Below are 24219 nucleotides of genomic sequence, written 5' to 3'. Positions count from 1 at the left end.
ATGGCATGGATTCTAATGACTCCAGACAAGTTGGTTGACGCGTATATTCATCTGGAACTTAATCAGTTTGCACGCTACGGATGCTCCATTTCAGTTGAACTGCACAAAAAATTTGGGTGGCTCATTTTATCGACCGCCTCCTTTCTCGTCTGCAATGTAGAATTTTGGCGAGCTACAGGACCAAGATGAGCCATTAAACTAGTTGGATGAAAGTAGTGACCAAGTTGCTCAAACCTCCCTCAGCATCGAGGCCACTATCTCGAGGATAAATCTACAAGCAAAGTTCAGATTGTCTGTGCTGCCTCTTATGTACTCGAAAGTTTACTCGTACAAGCATTAATTTTAGCAAGAAGTACCTCCGACTGAACACCATTTACCAGTTTGTACCCTAGGTTATTAAAGTTTCTCCATGGATGATATTGGCCGTGATCTCAACCATTTAGATGTATAAACATATTGAACATGTGTATATCTGAATCTTTTTGTGATCTATCAATCATGTGGATGCATAGACATGCTGAACTTGTGTATATATGAATCTTTTGAGTTCATGATTGTGAATGTTGGCTATGAATATGAACGTGTCCTGTGAACCTGAGTTTGATACGAATGTTTACCTTTTCTCCTGTACTTATGTGTGAACTTATTAGTATGTCTACTGTGGGATTTGTGACGTGTGGGTGTCAACGAAACACCTTCTTCCCGAGAAGAATTGCACCTACTTGTTAGGGTAGCAACAGCGCATCAACTCTTTTTTATCTTTTTGCTCTGTATTCCCCCCTCCCCCACTCAACCCCTGTCGTAATGTTTTCGGCCTCAAAACAAACATAGTACTGCGTTGTTTTGGGGGCTTGATGAAAAAATGAGTGCTGCTTTCTATAGGTTGGCCCGCCCAACAAATGGGCTGCTGGTCCACCACGGACTGGGAGGCTAAAAATACGAGTTGTATGGTGCAGAGGCAAGTAAAAAAACACCGCCGAGAGCCATTCACTGAAAAGGAAAATCGCGTCTAATGTGCTTCTTCAGTCATGCTGCCGGCCCCCTCTTTAATCCAGTTCGCTCCATTCCCCAACCGGCAGCACAAGATGGAAGTTTATTCCCCCCTCACGCTGCTGGGGGATTGAAGAAGTGCGGCATCGTATCCAACACCGGTGATGGCCGCTTGTCCAAGTGATTTTGAGATAAGAAACTACATGTTTTAGAGGCAGAGCATTTAAATCAACATGCACTTTTCAAACATGGATAACAGAATGTTCGTAATTTTATTCATGGTAAAAAATGGAACTAACAACAAGTTAACATCATGTTGATCAACATTCATGTATAGCACATCTTTATATGATGCAAAGGCAAAAAGATATGCTATTTTCAAAATGGCAAGACAATGTTGAGTGTGCGAAAAACTGGGTAAACTAGGGACGAAAGTTTGGTAAGTGTTAGATATTTTCCAAGTGCACCAGTTGGAATCGAAGCCAGGCAGTACAACTTTTGGATGAGAGGGGTGTAGCCACCAGGCTAGTGTGGTATGTTCGAAAGAATGAAGGCGTCTTCCCCGGCTTCGGTTCATTCCCGTCCGTGTGCGCTCGCCGTGGCGCCGCCATATGCCATTGTCAACATGCTCAACAAATGAACGAATCCGGAGAGGACTGTACGCCGAGAGACTGACAGTGGGGAACCACCAGGTCCAAGCCGTATGCAAGCAAGTGCCTCATTGAAAAAAAAGCGTCCTCCTAATTGTATACTGACATTGGGGCCCACGGGTTTGTCAACCTAGTCAATAAACGAAATAAATTTCCAACGATGCCAGTCATCGGGGACCTTTTTCTTTCAGGGGTATCGGGGATCTTTTTTTTGTTGCGGGAAAGGGGTATCGGGGATCTAGCTGGTACCATTGTTTTTCAGAGGTCGAACAAGTATCAGCTAGGCCTAGGTTTTCGTTTTTAACATGCATAGCCCACGACATACCGAGATAGTGGTTTCAACTTATTTTTTGAGGTCCATCGTACCGACCTATGGGCCTCCCAGCGTAGGTTTTACTTTTTCTTAAAGATTGGCAGCCCAATGTATTTTTTTAATAAAACGCAGATCTCTGTTCTATTTATCTATATATATATAAGAATAATAATGTTGTTTCCAATTTACGTTTTCCCTTCTGACCACATTATATATATATTTATACTATTACTATTATCGTATATTTAATACAGACTTATATATACATTATAAAAACATCCCACGTCTTATTAACTTATAAAAGTAATAAATGTTTAACAGAAGTTGGCAAGGAAAATCCTGGTTGTTTTTGACTCACACGCAAGGAAAATCCTGGTGATTGCATACAAAAGCTTGCGAAGATTTTAAGGACCAATGTAATAATAACATGCTCATTTTTCTTTTGAGCAATAACTCGCTAATTTGTTGATTTTATATATAAAAAATGTGTTGCTCTGGTTTATTTTTTGATATTAATTTCTCCTTCTAACCTAACAATATATATAGAACAAGCCCAGCTAATTCGTGTATTTCAGGAAAGTGCAAATGGGCTGGGATTTCTTAGAAAATACTAAATGGGCCGCATTGACGCGAAATTATTTGTTCACCCAGCCCAGCAAATGGACTGTAAATTCAAGAAAACATGGGTTAAATATATGCCACATTTTTGCAGGCTGACATGTGGGCCAATAGGTCGAAGCCTACGCAAGGCGTTGTCAACTTAGTCAACAAACGATTTTGACATCCACAGCCATTGGATTTATATACAACGGCTGTCATGCACATTCAATCTCTCGTCTTCTTCCTCCAGCGTCACCGGGATCGCCTGCTCCGGCCTCCGGCGGCTAGCGGCTCTGCTTAGCACGCATCACTGTGAAGCGCTACCCCACTGCCGGCCAGGCTATCCCTCCACCCCTCCACACCTCATGTTATTCTCGACTGACTGCAGCCCCACGCCGCACCAGAACTAGTTATAACCCTTGTACTCCTCTTAATTTGCGACTCCACTACCGCGTCTTCCCATCTTCGGGTCGTTCCCGTCCGGGGCCTCGCCATCATCCATCGCCTCGCTACGCTCGGTGTGGCATGGTCAACAAACGAGAGTCATCGGAAGAGGACTGTACATGGAGAGCCTGACGGCTAGGACCCACGAGGTCCAAGGTCGCACACAAGGAAAGTTCCTCCTTATTAAGTTGGAAAAAAATGGTTCCTCCCCTGACAGCTAGGACCCACCGGCTGTATCTTCGCACGGAAGGAAGTGCCTCCTTGTTATGCGAAAGAAACTATTCCTCCCGATGATAGCTGGGACCCGGCAGATTTGGTGGCTGACTTGTGGGCCTACTAAGCTGACGTGTACGCGGGGCTTTGTCAACTTAATCAACAAATGATTCTAGCAACTGGACCGTTGGATGTTAATCCAATAGCCATGCTGCTTCTTCAACCTTTGTTCTTGCTCCTCTCCCGTGGGCGGCAGTGCTGCCGCGCACCCGAACCAGTCAAGTTTCCCACTCCTCTCCATCTGCGACTCCACTGTCGCGTCTTCTCCATCTCCGGGTCGTTCCAGTCTGGGGCCTCGCCGTCGTCCACCGGCCTTGGTGCGCTCGACACGGTGTGGTCAACATGGTCAACAAATGAGAGTCATCGAAAGATGATTGTACGTGAGAGGTTGACAGTGGGGACGCACCACGCCCATGGACGCATGCATGCAACTGCATCCTTTTTACCCTGAAAAATAATGTTTTCTCCCCCTGACAGCTAGGACCCACCAGCTACATCTTCGCACGCAAGGAAGTGTGTCCTTATTACGGGAAAAAAATGATTCCCCCCTGACGGCTGGGACCCAGCATCTATATCTTCACACGCAAGGAAGTGCGTCCTTATCCTTCCTGACAGCTGGGACCCACCCGGTCGAAGCGTACGTAGCGTTGTCTGTCGTGTCGCGAACGTGTATGTACATACTAGTCGATCGGTCGCTCTGCAACGATGAACCTTGGCCGTGTTAGTAGCAGCACCTGTCATAGTAGAGCCCCCCACGTAGCAGTTCAGGTTGTCCCATCTAAACTGTGTACACGTACATACAGCCACACGCCAAAAAATATGGCCACGTACGTACATACGGGCGGGGTCTCGAAACACGTACTCGCGCATACGGACGGCCACGGCTCGTGTACATGGAGAGGCAACGGATGGCAGCGACGTTGTCCTGTTCATCTTCAGCTAACCGGCAGGGTCGGAACGGAGGAAACAGCATCGTGTTCACCGGGAGCCAAGTGACTGGGTCGGAACACGTCCTGTTCATCAGGAGGCAACAGACTGGGTCGGAATGGGTCGTGTTCAATGGGAGCCAACTGGCTTGGACGGAACAGCCGGAACGGGGTCTGGCGTACCGCAAACGGAGGAAAACGGCCTTGTGTTCGACTGTGTACGGTCGAAACAGGGTCCTGTTCAACGGGAAGGGTCTAGCGTACTGCAAAATGGGGGAAACGGACTTGTGTTCGAGCTCCTATGGTCAAAACGGGGTGCTGTTGATCGGGAGGGGTGTGGTGTACCGCAAAACGGAGTAAACAGACTTGTGTTGGAGCACCTATGGTCGAAACGGTGGTCCTGTTCATCGAGAGGGGTGTGGCGTACCGCAAAACGGGACTCCACGGGCTACTATTCATCCACCGTCGACTTCTTCTAGCCTCCACCTGCTACTGTTCATCCACCGTCGACTCCCTTCACCCTCCACCAGCTACTATTCACCACAGGGTCATATTCATCCAGCCTCCACCGGCTACTGTTCAACCAGCCCTCTCCACGGGGTCCTATACAACCATCCCTCCACGGGCTACTGTTCATCCAGCCCTCCACCAGCTACTGGTCAACCAGCCCTCCACCGGCTGCTGTTCATCCAGCCCTCCATGGGGTCCTGTTCATCCACCCCCAACCGGCTCGATCGGGGTCCTATTCATCCAGTGGCAACGGCCTCTACTACCACGGGGTCCTGTTCATCCAACCCCCAACAATGCTCACTGTTCATCAAGAGACAACAGTTTCAATCGGCTTCAGTTAGCAGTAGTAGCAAAGGAATCACTTGGGTTCAGTTAATAGCCAGGGACCGATCGCTAGGGTTCAGCAACGTAGCCAGTGCAATCGCTCGGGTTCAGTAAGCGAACGCCTCGCTCGGGTTCAGTTAGAGCCCAATGCCTCGCACACACGCGCGTACATGTATGAGAGAAACGTGCAAACCTCCGTGCATTGCTCGGCCCTGACCACCCACCGTAACCGGGAACTCCCCGAAATTTTCCCCGCCCTCGCTTCTACCACGATTTTTTCCGTCATGGACGGCCCAAAGAATGTCATGCAGGTGCGTCTCCGGCCCGCCCAGGAAGAAAATCCCATTTTCTGTCATATTTTTTTCATAGAAGTAGGAGCGCACCACATCTATGATGATACCGGGTTTTGTCACAATTATCGTCATAGAAGTGTCATAAGCATGTCAGAAAAAAAATCATTCGGCCCAAAATGTCACGGATGTGTCTTTTTTTTGTAGTGGATGTGTATTACGGAGAGGGCTCAGAGATACCTCTCCAATACTAGGAGTGGCAAATCCTAATCTCGATCTATGCCAACTCAACAAACACCTTTGGAGATACCTGTAGAGCATCTTTATAATCACCCAGTTACGTTGTGACGTTTGATAGCACACAAGACATTTCTCTGGTATTCGGGAGTTGCATAATCTCATAGTCGATGGAATGTGTATTTGACATGAAGAAAGCAATAGCAATAAAACTGAACGATCATTATGCTAAGCTAACGGATGGGTCTTGTCCATCACATGATTCTCCTAATGAGGTGCGCCATTACTAAGTCAGATAGTAATGGCGCACCGTGTGATGTACTAATGGCGCACTGCCTGGTGCGCCATTGGTATCTAATGGCGTGATGCTAGTGGCGCACCTGTAGTGCGCCATTAGTAGGCAAAACAGGTGCGCCACTAGCAGGCCTTTTTCTAGTAGTGTGCGCTTTACACCAATATGACCTAAACGGCAGTGCCACAAGTATGTTGCACTATCATTATCAATTTTGCACCTTTTGGCATCAATATTATGAATATGTGTATCACTACGATCAAGATTCAATAAACCATTCACATTGGGTGTATGGCCATAGAAGGTTTTATTCATGTAAACAGAGCAACAATTATTCTATGACTTAAATGAATAAACGTATTGCAATAAACACGATCTAATCATATTCATGCTCAACGCAAAAACCAAATAACATTTATTTAGGTTCAACACTAATCCCGAAGGTAGAGGGAGTGTGCGATGGTGATCATATCAACCTTGGAATCATTTCCAACACACATCGTCACCTCGCTCTTAACTAGTCTCTGCAACTCCTGTTTTGAGTTACTAATCTTAGCAACTGAACTGGTATCAAATACCTAGGGGTTACTACGAACACTAGTAAAATACACATCAATAACATGTATATCAAATATTCCTTTGTTCACTTTGCCATCCTTCTTATCCGCCAAGTATTTGGGGCAGTTCCACTTCCAGTGACCATTTCCTTCATAGTAGAAGCACTCGGTTTCAGGCTTGGGTCTAGCTTTGGGCTTCTTCACGGGAGTGGCAACTTGCTTGCCATTCTTCTTGAAGTTCCCTTTCCTTCCCTCGCCCTTTTCTTCAAACTAGTGGTCTTGTTAACCATCAACACTTGCTGTTCTTTCTTGATTTCTACCTTTGCCAATTTTAGCATTGCGGAGAGCTTGGGAATCATTTTTGTCATTCCTCGCATATTATAGTTCATCACGAAGTTCTAGTAGCTTGGTGATAGTGACTAGAGAACTCTGTCAATCACTACCTTATCTGGAAGATTAACTCCCACTTGATTCAAGCGATTTTAGTACCCAGACATTCTGATTACATGCTCACTGGCTGAGCTATTCTCCTCCATCTTGTATGCAAAGTACTTGTCAGAGGTCTCATACCTTTCGACACGGGCATGAATCTGAAATACCAATTTTCAGCTCTTGGAACATCTCATATGGTCCATGGCGTTCAAAACGTTTTTGAAGTCCTGGTTCTAAGCCGTAAAGCATGGCACACTAAACTATCAAGTAGTTATCATATCGAGCTTGCAAAACATTCATAACGTCTGTATCTGCTCCTGCAACAAGTTTGTCACCTAGAGGTGCACCAAGGACATAATTCTTGTGTGCAGAAATGAGGATAATCCTCAGATTGTGGACCCAGTCCGCTTCATTTCTACTATCATCTTTCAACTTAGTTTTCTCTAGGAACATACCAAAAATATATAGGAGCTATATCGCGAGCTATTGATCTACAACATAGATATGCAAAACTATCAAGACTAAGTTCATGATAAATTAAGTTCAATTAATCAAATTACTAATGAACTCCCACTTAAATAGATATCCCTCAAGTCATCTAAGTCACACGTGATCCAAATCAACTAACCCATGTCCGATCATCACGTGAGATGGGGTAGTCATAAATGGTGAACATCTCTATGTTGATCATATCTACTATATGATTCACGTTCGACCTTTTGGTCTCCGGTGTTCCGAGGCCATGTCTGTACATGCTAGGCTCGTCAACTTTAACCCAAGTATTCTGCATGTGCAAAACTGTCTTACACCCATTGTATGTGAATAAAGAGTGTATCACACCCGATCATCACGTGGTGTCTCGAAACGACGAACTGTGGCAACGGTGCATACTTAGGGAGAACACTTTAACCTTGAAATTTAGTGAAGGGATCATCTTATAATGCTACCGTCGTTCCAAGCAAAATAAGACGCATATAAGATAAACATCACATGCAATCAAAAATATGTGACATGATATATGGCCATCATCATCTTGTGCTTTTGATCTCCATCTTCAAAGCATTGTCATGATTTCCATCGTCACCGGCTCGACACCTTGATCACCATCGTTGTGTCGTGGTCATCTCGCCAACTATTGCTTCTACAACTATTGCTAACTGATAGCGGTAAAGTAAAGCAATTACATGGCATTTGCATTTCATACAATAAAGAGACAACCATAAGGCTCCTGCTGGTTGTCTGATATCTTACAAAACATGATCACCTCAGACAATAACGTATATCACATCATGTCTTGACCATATCACATCACAACATGCCCTGCAAAAACAAGTTAGACGTCCTCTACTTTGTTGTTGCAAGTTTTACGTGGCTGCTACGGGCTTCTAGCAAAAACTATTCTTACCTACGGCAAAAAACCACAACGGTGATTCGTCAAGTTTGCTGTTTTAACCTTCTTCAAGGACCGACCATTGTCAAATTCGATTCAATTAAAGTAGGAGAAATAGAGACCCGCCAGCCACCTTTATGCAAAACTAGTTGCATGTCAGTCGGTGGAACCGGTCTCATGTGCGTGGATATGTAAGGTTGGTCCGGGCCGCTTCATCCCACAATGCAGCCGAATCAAAATAAGACGTTGGTGGTAAGCACTATGACTATCACCGCCCACAACTCTTTGTGTTCTACTCGTACATATCATCTACGCATAGACCTGGCTCTGATACCACTTTTGGGAATCGATGCATGGAAAACAAAAAAAATTCTACGCACACGTAATGATCTATCCATGGAGATGCATAGCAATGAGGGGGAGAGCGTGTCTACGTACCCTCGTAGACTGTAAGCGGAAGCGTTTCACAACGTGGTTGATGTAGTCGAACTTCTTCACGCTTCAACCGATCAGTACCGAATGCACGGCACCTCCGCGTTCTGCACACGTTTAGCTCGGTGACGTCCCTCGGCTTCTTGATCCAGCAAGACGTCATGGTAATAGATGATTTCCGTCAGCATGACGGCGTGGTGACGGCGATGGTGAAGTGATCTCTGCAGGGCTTCGCCTAAGCACAACGAAAATATGATTGGGGTGTAAACGGTGGGGGGCGCCGCACATAGCTAGGCAATTGTCTGGTGTGTGCTAGGCGCCCCCCCCCCCCACCCACATATATATAGGTGGGATGGAGGAGCAGCCATAGGAGGCGCCCAAGTAGGAGGAATCCTACTTGGAGTCCCTCGCAAACGTGCCCCCTGCCATATATAACCGAGGGGGAAGGAAAGAGGGGGAGAGAGGGAAGGAAGGGGGATTCCTGCTCCACACTTTCCTTTCCCTTCCCCTCTTTCCTTCTCCTCCTAGGCCGGCCTGATATGGGGGGCGCACCAGCCCCTTATGGCTGGTGTGTTTCCCCTCTTGGCCCATAAGGCACATATCTTTTGTCGGGGGTGCCCGGAACCCCTTCCGGTGACCCGATGAGTACCCGATACCCCCCGAAACACTTCCCGTGTTCGGATACCATCGTCCTATATATCAATCTTTACCTCTCGACCATTTCGAGACTCCTCATCATGTCCGTGATCTCATCCGGGACTCCGAGCAACATTCTGTCACCAAATCACATAACTCATATAATACTATATCGTCATCGAACATTAAGCGTGCGGACCCTATGGGTTCGAGAACTATGTAGACATGACCGAGACACCTCTCTGGTCAATAACCAATAGTGGAACCTGGATGCCCATATTGGCTCCTACATATTCTACGAAGATCTTTATCGGTCAAACCGTTATGACAACATACGTAATTCTCTTTGTCCATCGGTATGTTACTTGCCCGAGATTCGATCGTCGGTATCTTCATACCCAGTTCAATCTCGTTACTGGCAAGTCTCTTTACTCGTTCCGTAATACATCACCTCGTTACTAACTCATTAGTCGTTTGCTTGCAAGCTTAAGATGTGTATTACCGAGAGGGCCCAGAGATACCTCTCCGATACTCGGAGTGACAAATCTTAATCTCGATCTATGCCAACTCAACAAACACCTTCGGAGATACCTGTAGAGCATCTTTATAATCACCCAGTTACGTTGTGACTTTTGATAGCACACAAGGAATTCCTCCGGTATCCGGGAGTTGCATAATCTCATAGTCGAAGGAATGTGTATTTGACATGAAGAAAGCAATAGCAATAAAACTGACCGATCATCATGCTAAGCTAACGGATTGGTCTTGTCCATCACATGATTCTCCTAATGATGTGATCCCATTATCAAATGACAACTCATGTCAATGGTTGGGAAACCTTAACCATCTTTGATCAACGAGCTAGTCAAGTAGAGGCTCACTAGGGACACGGTGTCTGTTTATGTATCCACACATGTATTTAAGTTTCTGATCAATACAATTCTAGCATGAATAATAAATCTTTATCATGAATAAGGAAATATAAAATAACAACTTTATTATTGCCTCTAGGACATATTTCCTTCACATTGAAGGTGCCGTGCCGGTCTGAGCGCGGGATCGAGGTGCGCCCTCCTCGATCCATCGAACGAGAGCCCGCCCTCCTGCTCTTCCGGGATTGGACCTCCGTCGATCCGGCCTGGCCTGAAAGGGAAACATTGACCGGGGAGGAAGGGCAAACTACCACGAATTTAAGACGCGCCAGCCCGCAGCGAAGGGACGGTCAAAGATCTGGTGGTCCAAGATGAGCCCCAGCCTTGGATGACTCGTCGCGTTGCAGGATTCGCGGCATCGAGGCTGGATCTGACGCCGCGGACGTCGAGGCAGCGGACCACGGGGAGGAGGGCTGTGAAGGGCCACCAGGCCGAAGCAAGCCCCCAGTGGGCGGAGAAAGGCGCTGACGAGGGGACGCGGGGCGGTTGGGGGAGGAACAAGAGGCCATAATGGCCGAATTTGGTGGCCACCGCGGCCGGAGCGGACATCGGCGCGGGAGGTGGGGGGGGGGGGGAGCTCCTAGCCACGCTCGCGTCTCCGATGGCTACTGGCAATTCTACAACACTCTCTGAGGAAATAATACCTACATTCTAAAACACTCTCTGAGGGTTCAGGTCAAACCTACAGATTCTCATTTCTGGAAAGGTATCATGGTCATGAAAGTCAAGAATAGTTTTTTTCACAATGGTCTATTTGTGGTAGGCAATGGCTTTACTACTAGGTTCCGAGAAGATGTATGGTTTGGTGATACGCAACTAGCCTTGTAATACCCTTGTCTTTAACATACTGTTGAATGGAAGATGTCATGTCTCGGTTGCCATAGTGATGGGCTAGGCGTCTTTGACCGTTGCTTTCCGGAGACCCCTTGGGTGCAAATGGACATAATGGCTAAACCTTGTTTAAAGGCTAACGGTGATCAACTTTATTCTGTTGAAAGTTGACGTCCTCAAGGAGTAATACTAGACTCATGGGCAATGAACGACAGACTTTTGAACCAATCAAATCCTAACTACCCCGTAAATCCCCTATAAAACGTGTGTCTAGTATTACTCCATCCTCAAGGGTCTTCGCAGTCAAATTCATGTACATGGCCATCACTTATCCAGCAGTCTTTCCATCTAAGGGTGGCAATTTTACCCCCGGGTACCGTACCCACATGGGTAGGATATGAGCAGACTTTTATTCCCATGGGTAGTACCCATACCCTACCTATTGACTTATGAGTATGTTGTGATTTTTATATTTTGAGAGTGGTCATATACTCATCTGCCCTATTATTGAGCTGAGATAATTGTTTTTTTGTCAAATGTGCTATCATTGAGTGTAAAATTGTGAACAGTCTGTGTACTATTTGTTCTACCCGCTGGGTACCTAATGGATACGGGTACCCGTTGGGTATGGGTATGGGTAAAGTTTCATACCATGGGTATGGATATGGGTAGAATTTTATACCCACTGACTATACGGGTATGGATATGGTATTGCTCTACCCTGCCCATACCCTACCCATTGCCATCCTTATTTCCATCACAAGCAGTGGCGAATCTAGGACTTGACAATGTGGGGGCAACAATAAACAACATTACAATTGCTAGAAAAAAAACTACACTACATCAAAATTTGTATGATGAACAAACAGTGCACTAGTAAAATAAATTTTATAATTTGTGTATGGGGCCATGGCCCCCATATGACCCCACCCCTAGATCTGCCAATGACCACAAGCATATTTGGAAAATAAAAATTCCTTCAAAAATAAAAATGTTCAAGTTGTATTTAGATCGGCAGATCATCCTAACAAAAGATAGACTATGAAAATAAAATTAGCAAGGATGGTGTTGCTACTGTGGTAACGAAGAGTCGATTCAGTACCGTTTCTTCATGGCCCACATGCCAAAGCAATTGCAGCAATCTGTCCACATATCTTTTAATCTACCTCCACCACAAGTATTATAAATATGTTGGGAAACTAGTTTGTTGGGGTGCATGCACAAATCGTTGTTGGAAGCTAGATCTCATTCTCACGAGTCATGAGTACTCTGAATGATACACGAAATGCCTACGTAGACCAACGGAACAACTGCAAAATAATAAGCAAAGTAACATAGGGTACGTTATTACGACGCACTGGCCGTACGTCGATTATACTCGAACATTAATTGGGCACTACGAGGCATTTTGAGGCTAAGCTATCAACAAGCTAATTAAATGCGTTGAAGAACAACGGCAAGTATATGCCGCCGTAGCAGCCGGCGCCAGTAGACACCCCTCCTCCAACGATGCTTCCCGTGTCGGAGCCGCACTCGAACGGTACCCCGGCCAGGCATGGCGGCAGAGGCGGCAGCGGTGGCGGTGCTTGAGGCACCGGCGCCACGTTAGCCTTCGTCGTCATCGTAGTCTTGTGCCCGCGTTCGCCGTCCGAGTTGGCGTCCGCGCAGCCGCCGTTCTTGGAGGACGAGGCCTCCGCGATGCAGCTTCCAGTGGCAAGCTTGCGCTTCTTCTTCTTCTTGTGGTAGGAGATGCCGCGCGCCCTAGACTGCTCATCGCGGACGTCACGCAGGTATAGCCTGACGGCGCGTGCGGCGAAGGGGTTGCAACTGGCGTCTTGCTGCTGCTGCGGCGGCGCGCCGCCGCTGCGGCTGTAGCGCTCGTCAAAGGCGGCGCGTAGGCGGCCGACGAGCGCGTCGAGGCTGCCCCACGCCTGGCCGATCGGGCACTGGCACGGCGCCGTCGCCGTTATCGCGTGTACGCCGTAGGCCGGGCAGGGCGGCGCGTGGACGCGGGTCTTCCCGAAGCGGTCGAGATAGCGGAGGAACTCGAGTACGTGGGCGCCGCTGCACCGGCGCAGCACGAGCGGTGGGCGGTGCGCCGCCAGGTACCGCACGAACGTCTGCCAGTCACGCCGTTTCTGCGATTCGTACCTGCTCGGCCTCCTCGCCGCCGCCGGCTGCGCGGCGCGAGGACCCTCGCCGGTAGCTGGCATAGCCACACCAGAGGTCCAGAGCAGACGAATAGTAGAGTACCCGTACTCAACTACGCCGACTGATGAGACTTAGATGAGAAAGGTTGATGGATCGAATAGCGTGTATATATATATAGTGGACACCTATACGCCAACTCCACCGCGCGATCTGACGTCCATTTTGTCCGGATTCTGTCTGTTTGGATAGGACAATGAAGTCGTGTCCGGACCGTTTCTGAGATGCGGTGGCCGTGCGCCCAACGCGCGGATGCATTCCAGCCGTATCCTGTCAGCGTACTTTTTTCTTTGCAAGGCCTTAACTTTTTTTCATCATTCAATTTTGGTATATGGGAATACATCACCAAATTTTGACTAGAAAAGTAAGACAAAAAACAAGAACCACAAGAATACATTTAAAAGATATCCAACTCCCAAAACTGCTCCTGTAAATTGGATTAGTGCCTTCTCGATGCATTCATGTTTATCTGCGGAGGAGGCTCGATCTTGCGTGCTTCTTTCTTCTTCGAGTCTAAAGAAGTAGAGGTTGCTTCCTCGCATCTAGTCTCGTGTCTAGCCTTTAATCCAGCAACAAGTGCACTTTTCTTATCTACAGCCTCTATGCTAACTAAAAGTGCACGAACATCTACTAAATTGCGCTCTATCAATATATCGATGTACTCTTCTTCCCAATATACCAAAACTTGCATCCATGCTACACAATATAATTTGAAGTTAGCACAACTAGTAAATCTAGAGCACAAACCGAAGCTAAAAAGAGCACATACACCATCGTTTAAGCACTTGATGAACACCCATCCGGGATGCTCCGGCGTTGTAGACACGCGGCGCACGACCTTCTTTGGGCAGTGGTCGCACTTAACGAGTGGCAACGGTGCGCCGACGAGCTTTTGGGCTAGCACCGAGCCCGACCAACCGCCATTCATGTATCTGCTGGCGGACCACCGACGGTGTAGATCCGAGCGGCTAGAGGAGGAGCCGCTGCCTGCATGTGGCCTTGTGGCCCTGCCAGGGCCTTCCGGCCCGGTGCCCGGCCAGTCCATGGTGCGGCGCGGCCTCCCACAGCCAGGCGAGCTTAAGACTGACCGGATCCACCCCAAATCCGGCTGGCGGGTGCGCAAATCAGGTGTTCGTGGTTGGGTAGCTCGGGGGCGCCGAGGGGAAGGGGCTGGGCGAGCGTGCGTCCGAGCTGCACAGCTGCAATGGCAGCGGCAGCGGCGGCGGCGACGAGGGAAAGAGTGGGGAAGAGTGGAGAAGAGTGGAGGGGATGCGGCCGGAGGGAGGGGGCGGATAGAAAAAGGCGTCCCTGTGTCACCGACGGGCGGGCTAGGAGAGGACACGCGCAGACGGCCCGTGCGTCCGCTTGCTGTCCGTTTCACCTTAAAAGCGACGCAAACTTGGGCCGGGGATGAGTCAAAAGCGGACAGAAAACGAACAAAAGTCTGTTTGCGCCTGCACGCTGGGCCGTCTGGTTCGTCTATTTTACCCCTAACGGATGCGCGTGGATAAAATAGGCTCACGTGGTGGAGTTGGCCTGATGGTGACTGAGACGAATAGAGGACGGCCGGCCGGGGACGGCGACACAGTGCAGGTGCTAGTAGGGGCTCGGACGTGTGCTGTGCTGTCTCTGGTGTATGATGAGGTCATCTTGTGCACCCCCGGGCAGTGGCGGTGCCAGGATTTTAATCATGTGTAGTCAACTCAATCTTGTGTTGTCAAGATATATGTATTTCTACAAATTTTGTATTATTTTTGGCATGATTTGTGCTTATATATGATACTTTTTCCATAAAGTTGTGTAGTCATTTGACTACACAGCCTATACATTGGCTTCGCCACTGGCCCCGGGCGAGGGAGGGGGGCCGGCCGCACGCGTATGTAGGGACCGTGTGCAGATCAGATCAGTGCAGAGAGTGCAGAAGGGAGGAGACTCGCTCGATCGATAGAAGGAGGTCGTGGCAGGCTAGTGATTGATTCACAACACGACGCATGCATATTAGCTGCGTGGTCTCCATTCTACTTGTGGCCTGGTCTAGCTACGAGGGTGAGGGTGGCAGTCGTCGTCGTCTGACTCGAGATGCATCATAAAAGTGTCCTTGCATGGCTGCCGATGGAGTTCTCAGTCGACGGTATGCATGGCCCGGGCATGCATGCACTCGATTGGTATCTTGCCTCGTTGCAGATACTAGCATGCATGTGGTACGAGGCCCTGCCTAGCTTCGCATGCATGCATGCACGTATGTGCATGTGTAATTACCAATCCTTTCATCCGCGTCACTCTCATACTATCAGCGATATCGTTATTTCATTACTCTGATCCCAAGATAGTTGAGGATGGAAGATATTGTTGTTGCCGCTGACTTTCTCTCACTCGCACAAATGAAGGTGGAAGATGAATCACACAATTTTTTGGCACATAAACGCCTCGGCCGCACAAACGGTTTCACTTTACTAGGCACATACCCGGATGCGGCAATACACCGCAGCCTACCCAGAGGAGCTCTCTCACAACCGACCGGGCGCATACCACGGTTCCGGCAAAGACTACCTTATCTCTGGCTCCTAAGCTCGGCTCATATCGGCGTCGCTTCAAGCAGTACATGAGGGGCTTTTTATACCCGATACACACACGCATGACCAGACCACGGCCACACACCGGCCACTAACACACACGCACGAATTGATCACCCGTCCACTAACCCCACTCCACAAAGCTAGCTAACAACCTGCATGCATCTAACAAACTCACGCACGCACACGAGTCGGTCAAGGCACACATAGCTAGCTTATCCACACAACCATATGCATGCACGGTCAAGTCATGATTATCCTAACATTTTCTCCTTAATCTTGACTTGCTGTCGTCGGAGTTGTTGCAGCTCCCGTAATCGCCGTTGTCGTTGTCACGGTCATCTCCGCCCGACGCCAACACGCGCCTCCGTGCCTGCAGCGACGCACCATCCACTCGCCGTGCCCGAGCCGCGGTTGTCGTGGGTTGGGTGCGACATATGCCAAAGGATGGCTTATCATGGTGGGAGCGAGTAGAACGTCGCCGGTGCCCGGAAGCGGGATGAGGCGTAGACACGAACGCCGGCGTACTTTACCCAGGTTCGGGGCTCTCCTAGGAGATAACACCCCTAGTCCTGCTCTGCGGGGTCTCCGCATGATCACTAAGGCACTAGTGGATACAATGGTGCTCCTCGAGCTGTATGCTAGAGGTAGAAGAAGGCAGGCACGCTCTCTCCTTCCTCTAGGTATGAGTCTAGTTCTAACAGGTTGGGAACCCTTTGCATGGGTGCCCTGGGGGTTTATATAGGCCTACCCCCAGGGGTACAATGGTAATCTGGCCGGGTGTAGGACCCGGCTGTCAGTGTCTCTGGTCGCCGGCTTCTCCACCAGCTGCTGGGGCCCGCCGCCTGGTGGGCCCCGCCGACTGGTCTGGTACGGAGCCGACAGGCCGCTCCCGCCGCTTGCGGGTCTTGCCGGCTGCTGGTTACTGTAGCCGTGACGCTAATGATGTGTACTTGGTCAGGGAAGCGTGGCTACAGTCCCGCCGTCTGGTGGGAGATCACTGTAGCCACTTCCTGTCTCATCTGGTTAATGGCGCACGGACCCCGAGGAAGAAGAGGGCCGCCTGCTAGAGGCCGGCCTCCCTCGGGTCCGACTGGCCAGGCCTCCGCCGTCCTACGGGCTCTCGCTGCCCGGTAGGGCCCGCCGCCTGCAGGCCGTACAGACAGGTCGTCGTGGGAACAGGGCTCCGCCTGCTAGCAGTGACGTCAGGGGTGGAGTGGCAACAGTGCCGCGCCGGGCGGAGATCTCCGCCTGTACGGAGCACTGTGGCCACGCCCGGCCCTGGATACGTGGGTGATGGGCTATACTGTAGCCTCACCCTGTCTTGTTTTCTTAATGGGGGCGCAGACTCTGAGGGCGCCGTGGGCCGCCTGCTAGGAGCCGGCCTCTCTAGAGGCCGCCTGCAAGGAGTCGGCCCGTCTTGGTGCCGCCTTCTGGAGCTTAGCCGCCTTCTGGCAGCCGTCCGCTTGGGACAGCCGGCCACCAGAAGGCGACGCTTCATCTTGATGTCTTGAGGGGCGCAGCCGGCCCCAATGTCTTGAAAGGTTCGGGGACTCGGATTAGGCTACCCGTGGCCCATTACTCCGACAGTAGTCCCCGAAGCTGGTGAGGCGTCGCAGCTGATAAGCCGAGAAGCCTCAACAGTTTCCTTCTCCGAGTGCTCTGGTATGAAGCTTCATCCGACCCCTAGCGTGCCGCCTGGAGGGAGTCGGCCACGACCAGACGGACTTGTCTGAAAACTTCGAACGCAATGGCGGGAACCAGGTGGCGTGCTAGATTAGCCACCAGGCCCACCGTCCGTCATGGGCACGCCACGTGGCGTCAACCAGCCGGGCCAGCCTGCTAGCCCACGCGCGCGATGGGACGCAACAGCGGGCTGGGCCCGCCACTACCGGGCCTCGGCACGCGAGCGGATCTGCTGCGGCCGAGGCGGCCGGTTGAGCTTCCTTGCGGAGTTACTGCGCGCAGTAACTCGCGCGATAAAAACGGGGACGTGGGGTCGTGGGCACAGTTAATCCCACGATCCCACGCCTCGCCCCCTCGGCTTCATGGCCCACCGGCTATAAGTAGGGGGAGGAGAGGGAGCGGCGGAGCACGCATGCCCTCCTGCCCCATCCTCGTCACCTTCTTCTTCCTCCCGCTGCAGCGCCCCCAAGCTACGCCGGAGTGCTGCCGCTGCTCGTCTCCGTCGAGCTCTTCCGCCCCGAGCCCTCTTGGCCCCGCACTAGCTATCAGCTCCCCCGCCGCGCCATTTCCCTCGTCGAGCTCTTCATGGCGTGCGAGCGGGGAGGAGGTTAGGAGGGGTCGAACGTCAACGAAGACCACATCGCCTTCCTCCGCGACACGCGGCGCCTTCCCAGCGCGGGCTACGTGAAGGTGCGCGTGCCTCCTGCGGGGGAGATTTCGCCGGCGCCGGGGGAGGGCGAGCGGGTCGTCTTCCGCTCGCACTTCATCCGCGGCTTCGGCCTACCGGCGAGCGGCTTTCTCCGCTCGTTCCTCGAGTTCTACCATCTCCAACCTCATCACATCACACCCAACACCGTGATGTTCCTATCCGCCTTCATCACGATGTGTGAAGGCTACCTCGGCATCCTCCCCACCATCGAGTTGTGGGGAGCGTTCTTTTACACCAAACTAGGCACCTCCGCCAGGGAGAAGGCGGCCTAGTGTGGTGCCTTCATCGCGGTGCGCCGGCCGTCGCCGAAGAATGTCTTCCCCGCCATCAAGCTGCCACAGTCGGTCAAGATGTGGCAGCAATCTAACTTCTACGTGGAGAATGTCGACCCGGCAGTCGACTTCCTCAACCTGCCGGCCTACGAAGCCGGCCCACCGGCTGAGCCTCAGGCTAACTGGGGCTACAAGCTGAAGCCTGTGTCAGCAGACAGCGTCGCTGCCATCAACCGACTCTGGGTGCTGACCGAAGCCGAAGGCCTCAAGGCGTCCGACTTGCTGGTCATCTTCGTCGCGCGCCGGGTTCTCCCGCTCCAAGGCTGGCCTGACTTGATCAGCCAGATGAGCGGGCACCGCGACCCGTGCTGGCTGAGTACCAAGGAGATGCCGGCTGCCGAGGTGGCAAACTTGGTGAACGAGATCTCCGACCTCAACCTGGAGAGGTCCTGGCGCTTCGGCAAGCAGCCGTACTCCCGCGCGGAACCGCCGCCTGCCGTAAGCTCTTCAGTCTTTTTCCCTCTTCAGTACCTCATCTTGATTCCGCGTTGTTGTATCGACCAGTCGGCCTCTTGCTCTTTTGAAACAGATCTTCATGTATGAGGCGACGGCCGCCATCGTGGGGGCGGGCGGCCCCTACGAACCGGACCAAGCTGTGAGCGACGTGGACAACCCCGACCTGGGGGCTGCCACCTTGGAGGACGACGCCACAGGCGGCGTCTATGGAGCCAGCGGCTCTAAGGAAGGGAGCGGTGTCGAGACGTGGCCGGGCGACTTCGAGGAGGAGGACGAGCCGCGCCCTTCACGGGGCGCCGGCAAGGCGGACGCGGGCCCCTTCGCCAAGCCGACTGCTCGAGGCGGCACGCGAAAGCGTAAACAGGGCGCCGCCTTGTTCGGCAGCGCGCCGAAGAAGGCCAAGAACCCGACCGCTGCGACCAGGCGGAAGGAGGCCGCCGCGAAGGCGGCCAAATTTCAGAAGCTCCCGAAGGCGCCTCCCATGGTGCCGGCGTAAGTATCTTTTTCTCGTGCTTTCCTTTCTTGTTGATTCTATCTGAGCTTCCTCTCCTCGTCTTCTTGACCTAGGGCTCCGCTCTCACTTGAGAAGTCGGCCGCCGCCTCCGTTATCGGGTCGGCGGAGACCTCCACCACTAGCTGGCGAATCGATCCTACGACCGACCTCCGGGAGGTGCAGGAACGAAACGCGCGTGAGGCGCGCGAGGAGCAGGAGGCCGCCCGCCTGGAGAAGGCGGAGGCAGACAAGGCGGAGGCCGCCGCACTGAAGAAGCTTGCGGAGGCCGAGGCCGATGCCGCCGCGAAGAAGCGGCTTGAAGAAGCCGCGCGCCGCCAGGAGCCGCTATTCGTCGTTCCTTTGAATTCCGCACCGCCTCCACCAGAGCTCACGGCGCCGACTGGAGGAGCCGGTGATGAGCACCCGATCATGGAGAGGGAAGGCGGCGACGTCGTTATGCCGGACGTAGTCGTGCCTCCGCCACCACCGTCCGAAGGAGCGCAGGACAAGAAGCCAGTTGATCTGCCGGTGCCACCAGCCGGAGACGAGATGGTGATGGGCCCGACTCCTGGGGCCCTCACACCAACGCGTCGTCGCTTTGCAAAGGCGGCCTCAGCGCCACGGCCGCTGGAAGCCAGTGTCGCGAGCTCATCAATCCCCGATGCCGAGGCGACCAGCGCCGCGCCCGCTGACTGGGTGCGGGGAGGCGGGACGGGCCCTTTGAATCAGGCGATCCTGGACGTCCAAGGCAAACTCCGAGCCGAGGCCGACGCTCTGAAGCGGTGCAATAAGGCCTTCTTGGAATCGCGTGCAGCCATCCGGGTATGCTTCTCACTTCTTCATCTTTGATTTTTTGTACTTCTCTGTGGGGGCGCGCCTTGACGTTCCACTCGAAAAAAGTGGTCTTCCTCTGGTACAGGGGAAGAGCCTTCTCACCCAGCCGACTGATGAAACGGCTGATGGATGCCAAGCAGCCGGTAAATTTTTGCATGTCCAGCAGTCGGGTGGAACCTCCATCCTCTCGATGGCCTTGATCTTCACAGGGTTGCACTCTATGCAGCGCTCTAAGACGAGGAAGCCAAGAAGCTGGCCGGCTGGTCCTCCAAAGAGACATTTCTCCGGGTTGAGCTTGATCTGAAAGCGGCGCAAGTTTTCAAAGGTCTCCTTGAGGTCTGCTAGCAGCGTTCCGCGCTTCTCCGTCTTCACCACAACATCGTCCACATAGACGTGGGCGTTTCTGCCGAGTTGCTTGAGGAGACACTTCTGCATGCAACGCTGAAATGTGGCGCCGACATTTCTCAAGTCGAATGTCATGGTCAGGTAGCAGAAGGCTCCGAATGGCGTGATGAAGGCGGTCTTCAGCCTGTCGGCCAGGTTCAGCTTGATCTGATGATACCCTGAGTATGCATCCAGAAAACTCAACAGCTCACATCCGGCTGTGGAGTCAATCACTTGGTCAATTCTTGGCAAAGCAAATGGGTCTTTGGGGCAAGCTTTGTTGAGGCTGGTATAATCAATACACATGCGCCACTGCTTATTCTTCTTCAGTACAAGGACTGGGTTGGCTAACCATTCTGGAAAGAACACCTCCATGATGAAGCCGGCTGCTAAAAGCCGGGCTATCTCTTCTCCAACAACTCTTCTCTTCTCTTCTGATAGGCGGCGCAAGGGCTGCCTGACTGGCTTGGCATCAGGTCGGACATGTAGCTTGTGCTCGGCGAAATCCGTCGGAACAGCCGGCATGTCCTTGCGAGACCATGCAAAGATGTCCCGATTCTCATGGAGGAAATCGACGAGCTCGCTTTCCTATTTGCGGTCAAGGTTTGCACCTATGACAACGTGCCTCTCCGGGTGCTCCGGTTCCAAAGGTATCTTCTTCGTTTCATTCGCCGGCTTGAACGAGCCCTCGGCTTCCGACTCCTTGGGGTCGGGTGACATTTCCGGCTGCTTGCCTGCCATCGCCACAACCCGGTCAAGGAGCCGCTTCTCAGCCGCGATCACGAGGGACTCGGCTAGCCGGCTGCTGTCTGCTGCGCAGGCGGACGACTTCTTGTAGTCCCCTGCTATGGTCAGGATTCCCTTGGAGCTCGGCATCTTCATCTTGAGGTAAGCATAGTGGGGGACCGCCATGAACTTGGCCAGAGCAGGCCGGCCAAGTAGCGCATGATAGGGGCTCTCAAGGTCCACCACCTCAAACCATACTGGCTCTCGGCGAAATTGATCTTTGTCTCCGAAGAGGACATCTATCTGGGTCTTGCCGATTGGTGAGCAGGAAAGGCCAGGAACTAAGCCATGGAATACAGTCCGACTGGGGTGGAGCTGTTTCTGCTTGATTCCCAACTTCTCCATAGTATCTTTGTACACGATGTTGATGCTGCTGCCGCCATCTATCAGAACTCGGGAGAAGCGAGTAGCCCACCTCTCCATGGAGAAGGTGGCATCCAACACCAGAGCATAAGAACCAGGAGAAGGCATCACCTCCGGGTGGTCTGCTCTACTCCAGCTGATGGGCTTTTCAGACCAATGCATAAACTCGGGGGTCTCTGATGCTACTGCATTTACTTCTTGTTGCCGCTGCCGCCTGCTGTGCTTATCATTGGCCACACTGGTGAACACGACATAAGCTCCATGCTCTTTAGGATATTCATCTTGTATTGCGCCGACTGGCCGAACAGCCGGCTGCTGGGGAGGAGGAGGCGGCGGGCCGGCAGGCAGAGGAGGCAGGAGTCCATCGCCCTTGGCAATCCTAGTGAGCCAGTGGCATTTCCGAGTGGTGTGGTTGGACGGCTTCGCGCCGCTGTGGAACTTGCAGGGTGCATCTAGAGTCTGCTCATACGAGAAGGCGGGCAGCCAGTTGGGCTTGCCGCCCTTTTAGCGTTTGGGAGGAGGCTGCCCTTCCGACTGCTGGTCTTCAACTGTCACCACCTGTCGGCTTGTGGAAGCCGGCTGCGTGGCCTTGCGCTTATGGTCATTCTGTTGCTGATGCCGACTGGTGTCATCAGCCGGGGTCCGAGGAGCTTGAGGGGCCACCTTGCCTGATGCGTCAACTTGGATCTCCGCCTTCATGGAGGAGTCGGCCATGGCGTACTTGTCTGCTATGATCAGCAGTTCGTTGAGGGTCGTCGGCTCGTCGCAGAGAAGCTTGTGCTTGAGGAGGGTGCCTTCTCGGCACCCGGCGGTGAAGTACTCGATGGCTTGCACCTCGTGCACGCCCTCGCAAGAGTTGTGCAGCTCAGCCCAACGTGTGAGGTAGTCGCGAGTCGACTCGTTGGGGCCTTGGACGCACAAGGAGAGCTGGCGAGGCTTGGGCGGCCACTTGTACGTGCTGGTGAAGTTGCGGATGAAGGCTTCAGTGAAATCGACCCAGCTGTTGATGCTGCGGGGCTTGAGGTTGTTTAGCCATGTCCGGGCCGTGCCCTGGAGCATGAGTGGAACGTACTTCAAGACAACGCGCTTGTTGCCGTTGGCGATGCTGACGGCTGTGGAGTAGTCGACCAGCCAGTCCTCCGGCTTCACGGAGCCGGTGTACTTGGGTGTATATCTCGGGAGAGTAAACCCTTTGGGGAAGGGCTCATCTCAGATGTGGGGGCCAAAACAAGGCGGACCCAGCTCATCTTCTTCTTCTAGTGCCAGGGATTGGTTGAGGCGGTCGATCCGGTGGCGGGCGTCGTTCTCTCCGACTCCTTCTCGGCGGCCAAGGCGGTCGCCGAGCGTCGGGTGGTCAACAGGCGGCGGTGAAATGCGCCTCTCCCTGCGGGGAGGGGGAGGCGGACAGTCGTCTTGTCGCTGCACTGCTCTTGGGCGGCCGTCTTGATCGCGCTCGATGGTGATGCGAGTCCGGCTATGGCTGGCAGCTGGCTCCTTGTCTCTTCTATCGCGGACGCCGCCAGTCGGCGTCCGAGATGTCGCGCCTTGCTCTCGGCGGGGAGGCGGATCGTCGTTTCGCCGGTTGGGCACTTCAGTGCGGCAGTCGGCCTCCTGCTGCTCAGCAGCCGCGTCTAGGAGCTGCTGGACGCGCTTCGTCATGTGGCGATGCTTGTCGCCCTCGAGCTTGTCTAGCTCGTATGCTGCCGCCTGGGCAGGTCGTATGCTCTCTGCGGGCGTGGTGTAGACGGGACGATCTGTCCCGAACATGCTGGCGATGGTCGCGCCATGCTGCCGGATCAGGCCAATGCGACTAGGCCCACCAGGAGCCGGCGTGCCGCCGACGGCACGGTCCATCGCACGCTGGTAGGCCTCCGAAAGGCGTCTCACGCTGGCCAGCCGGTTGGCGCTTTCGACGAGCTGGACACGGCATGCCTCCAGCGTCTCAACGTCGGCGTCTTCCGGGATGGGCGCAGTCAGGTCTTGCAGCGCCGCCTGCAACGGATCCTGGCCACCTCCGCCAGAGTGCTCGTCGTGGCTGATGACGAGCACCTCCGTGATGGTGCTGCCGCTACTGTCCTCGCGAGGAAGCTGTTCGTCGTAGACCACCATGTTGGTGGGGAACGCGTCAAGCGACACTATGTCGGAGTCGACGAGCATTGGGTCGGTGGAGCCAACCGACTCCAAGTCCACAGCAGGCTCACTGGCGACATGGAGCTGATCGAGGAGGCTGACGAGGCGGCTCTCGGGGCCTTCTGTGCCCGCGTCAGATACGGGCTCGTCGGAGAGGCGAATCTCGCCAACAAGATCGGCGAGGCAGCTTGCCGCGCAGGCGACCT

At 52.6% G+C, this 24219-nt stretch overlaps 1 protein-coding gene across 1 annotated transcript; it reads right to left on the bottom strand.

Annotated features, from left to right (window-relative positions):
* Nucleotides 1-12237: 12237 nt before the first annotated feature.
* LOC109743659 (protein LIGHT-DEPENDENT SHORT HYPOCOTYLS 5-like) lies at nt 12238-13356 on the bottom strand. Its single transcript, XM_020302752.4, has one exon. The coding sequence runs from the start codon at nt 13270-13272 to the stop codon at nt 12490-12492; it is 783 nt and encodes a 260-aa protein (XP_020158341.1). The 5' UTR covers nt 13273-13356; the 3' UTR covers nt 12238-12489.
* Nucleotides 13357-24219: the final 10863 nt, after the last annotated feature.

This window comes from Aegilops tauschii, chromosome 2 (genome assembly GCF_002575655.3).
Source record: "Aegilops tauschii subsp. strangulata cultivar AL8/78 chromosome 2, Aet v6.0, whole genome shotgun sequence".
In the NCBI taxonomy this organism is placed as follows: domain Eukaryota; kingdom Viridiplantae; phylum Streptophyta; class Magnoliopsida; order Poales; family Poaceae; genus Aegilops; species Aegilops tauschii.
The sequence above is the reverse complement of the archived record's forward strand: the minus strand, read 5'-3'. Positions and strand labels throughout refer to the sequence as shown.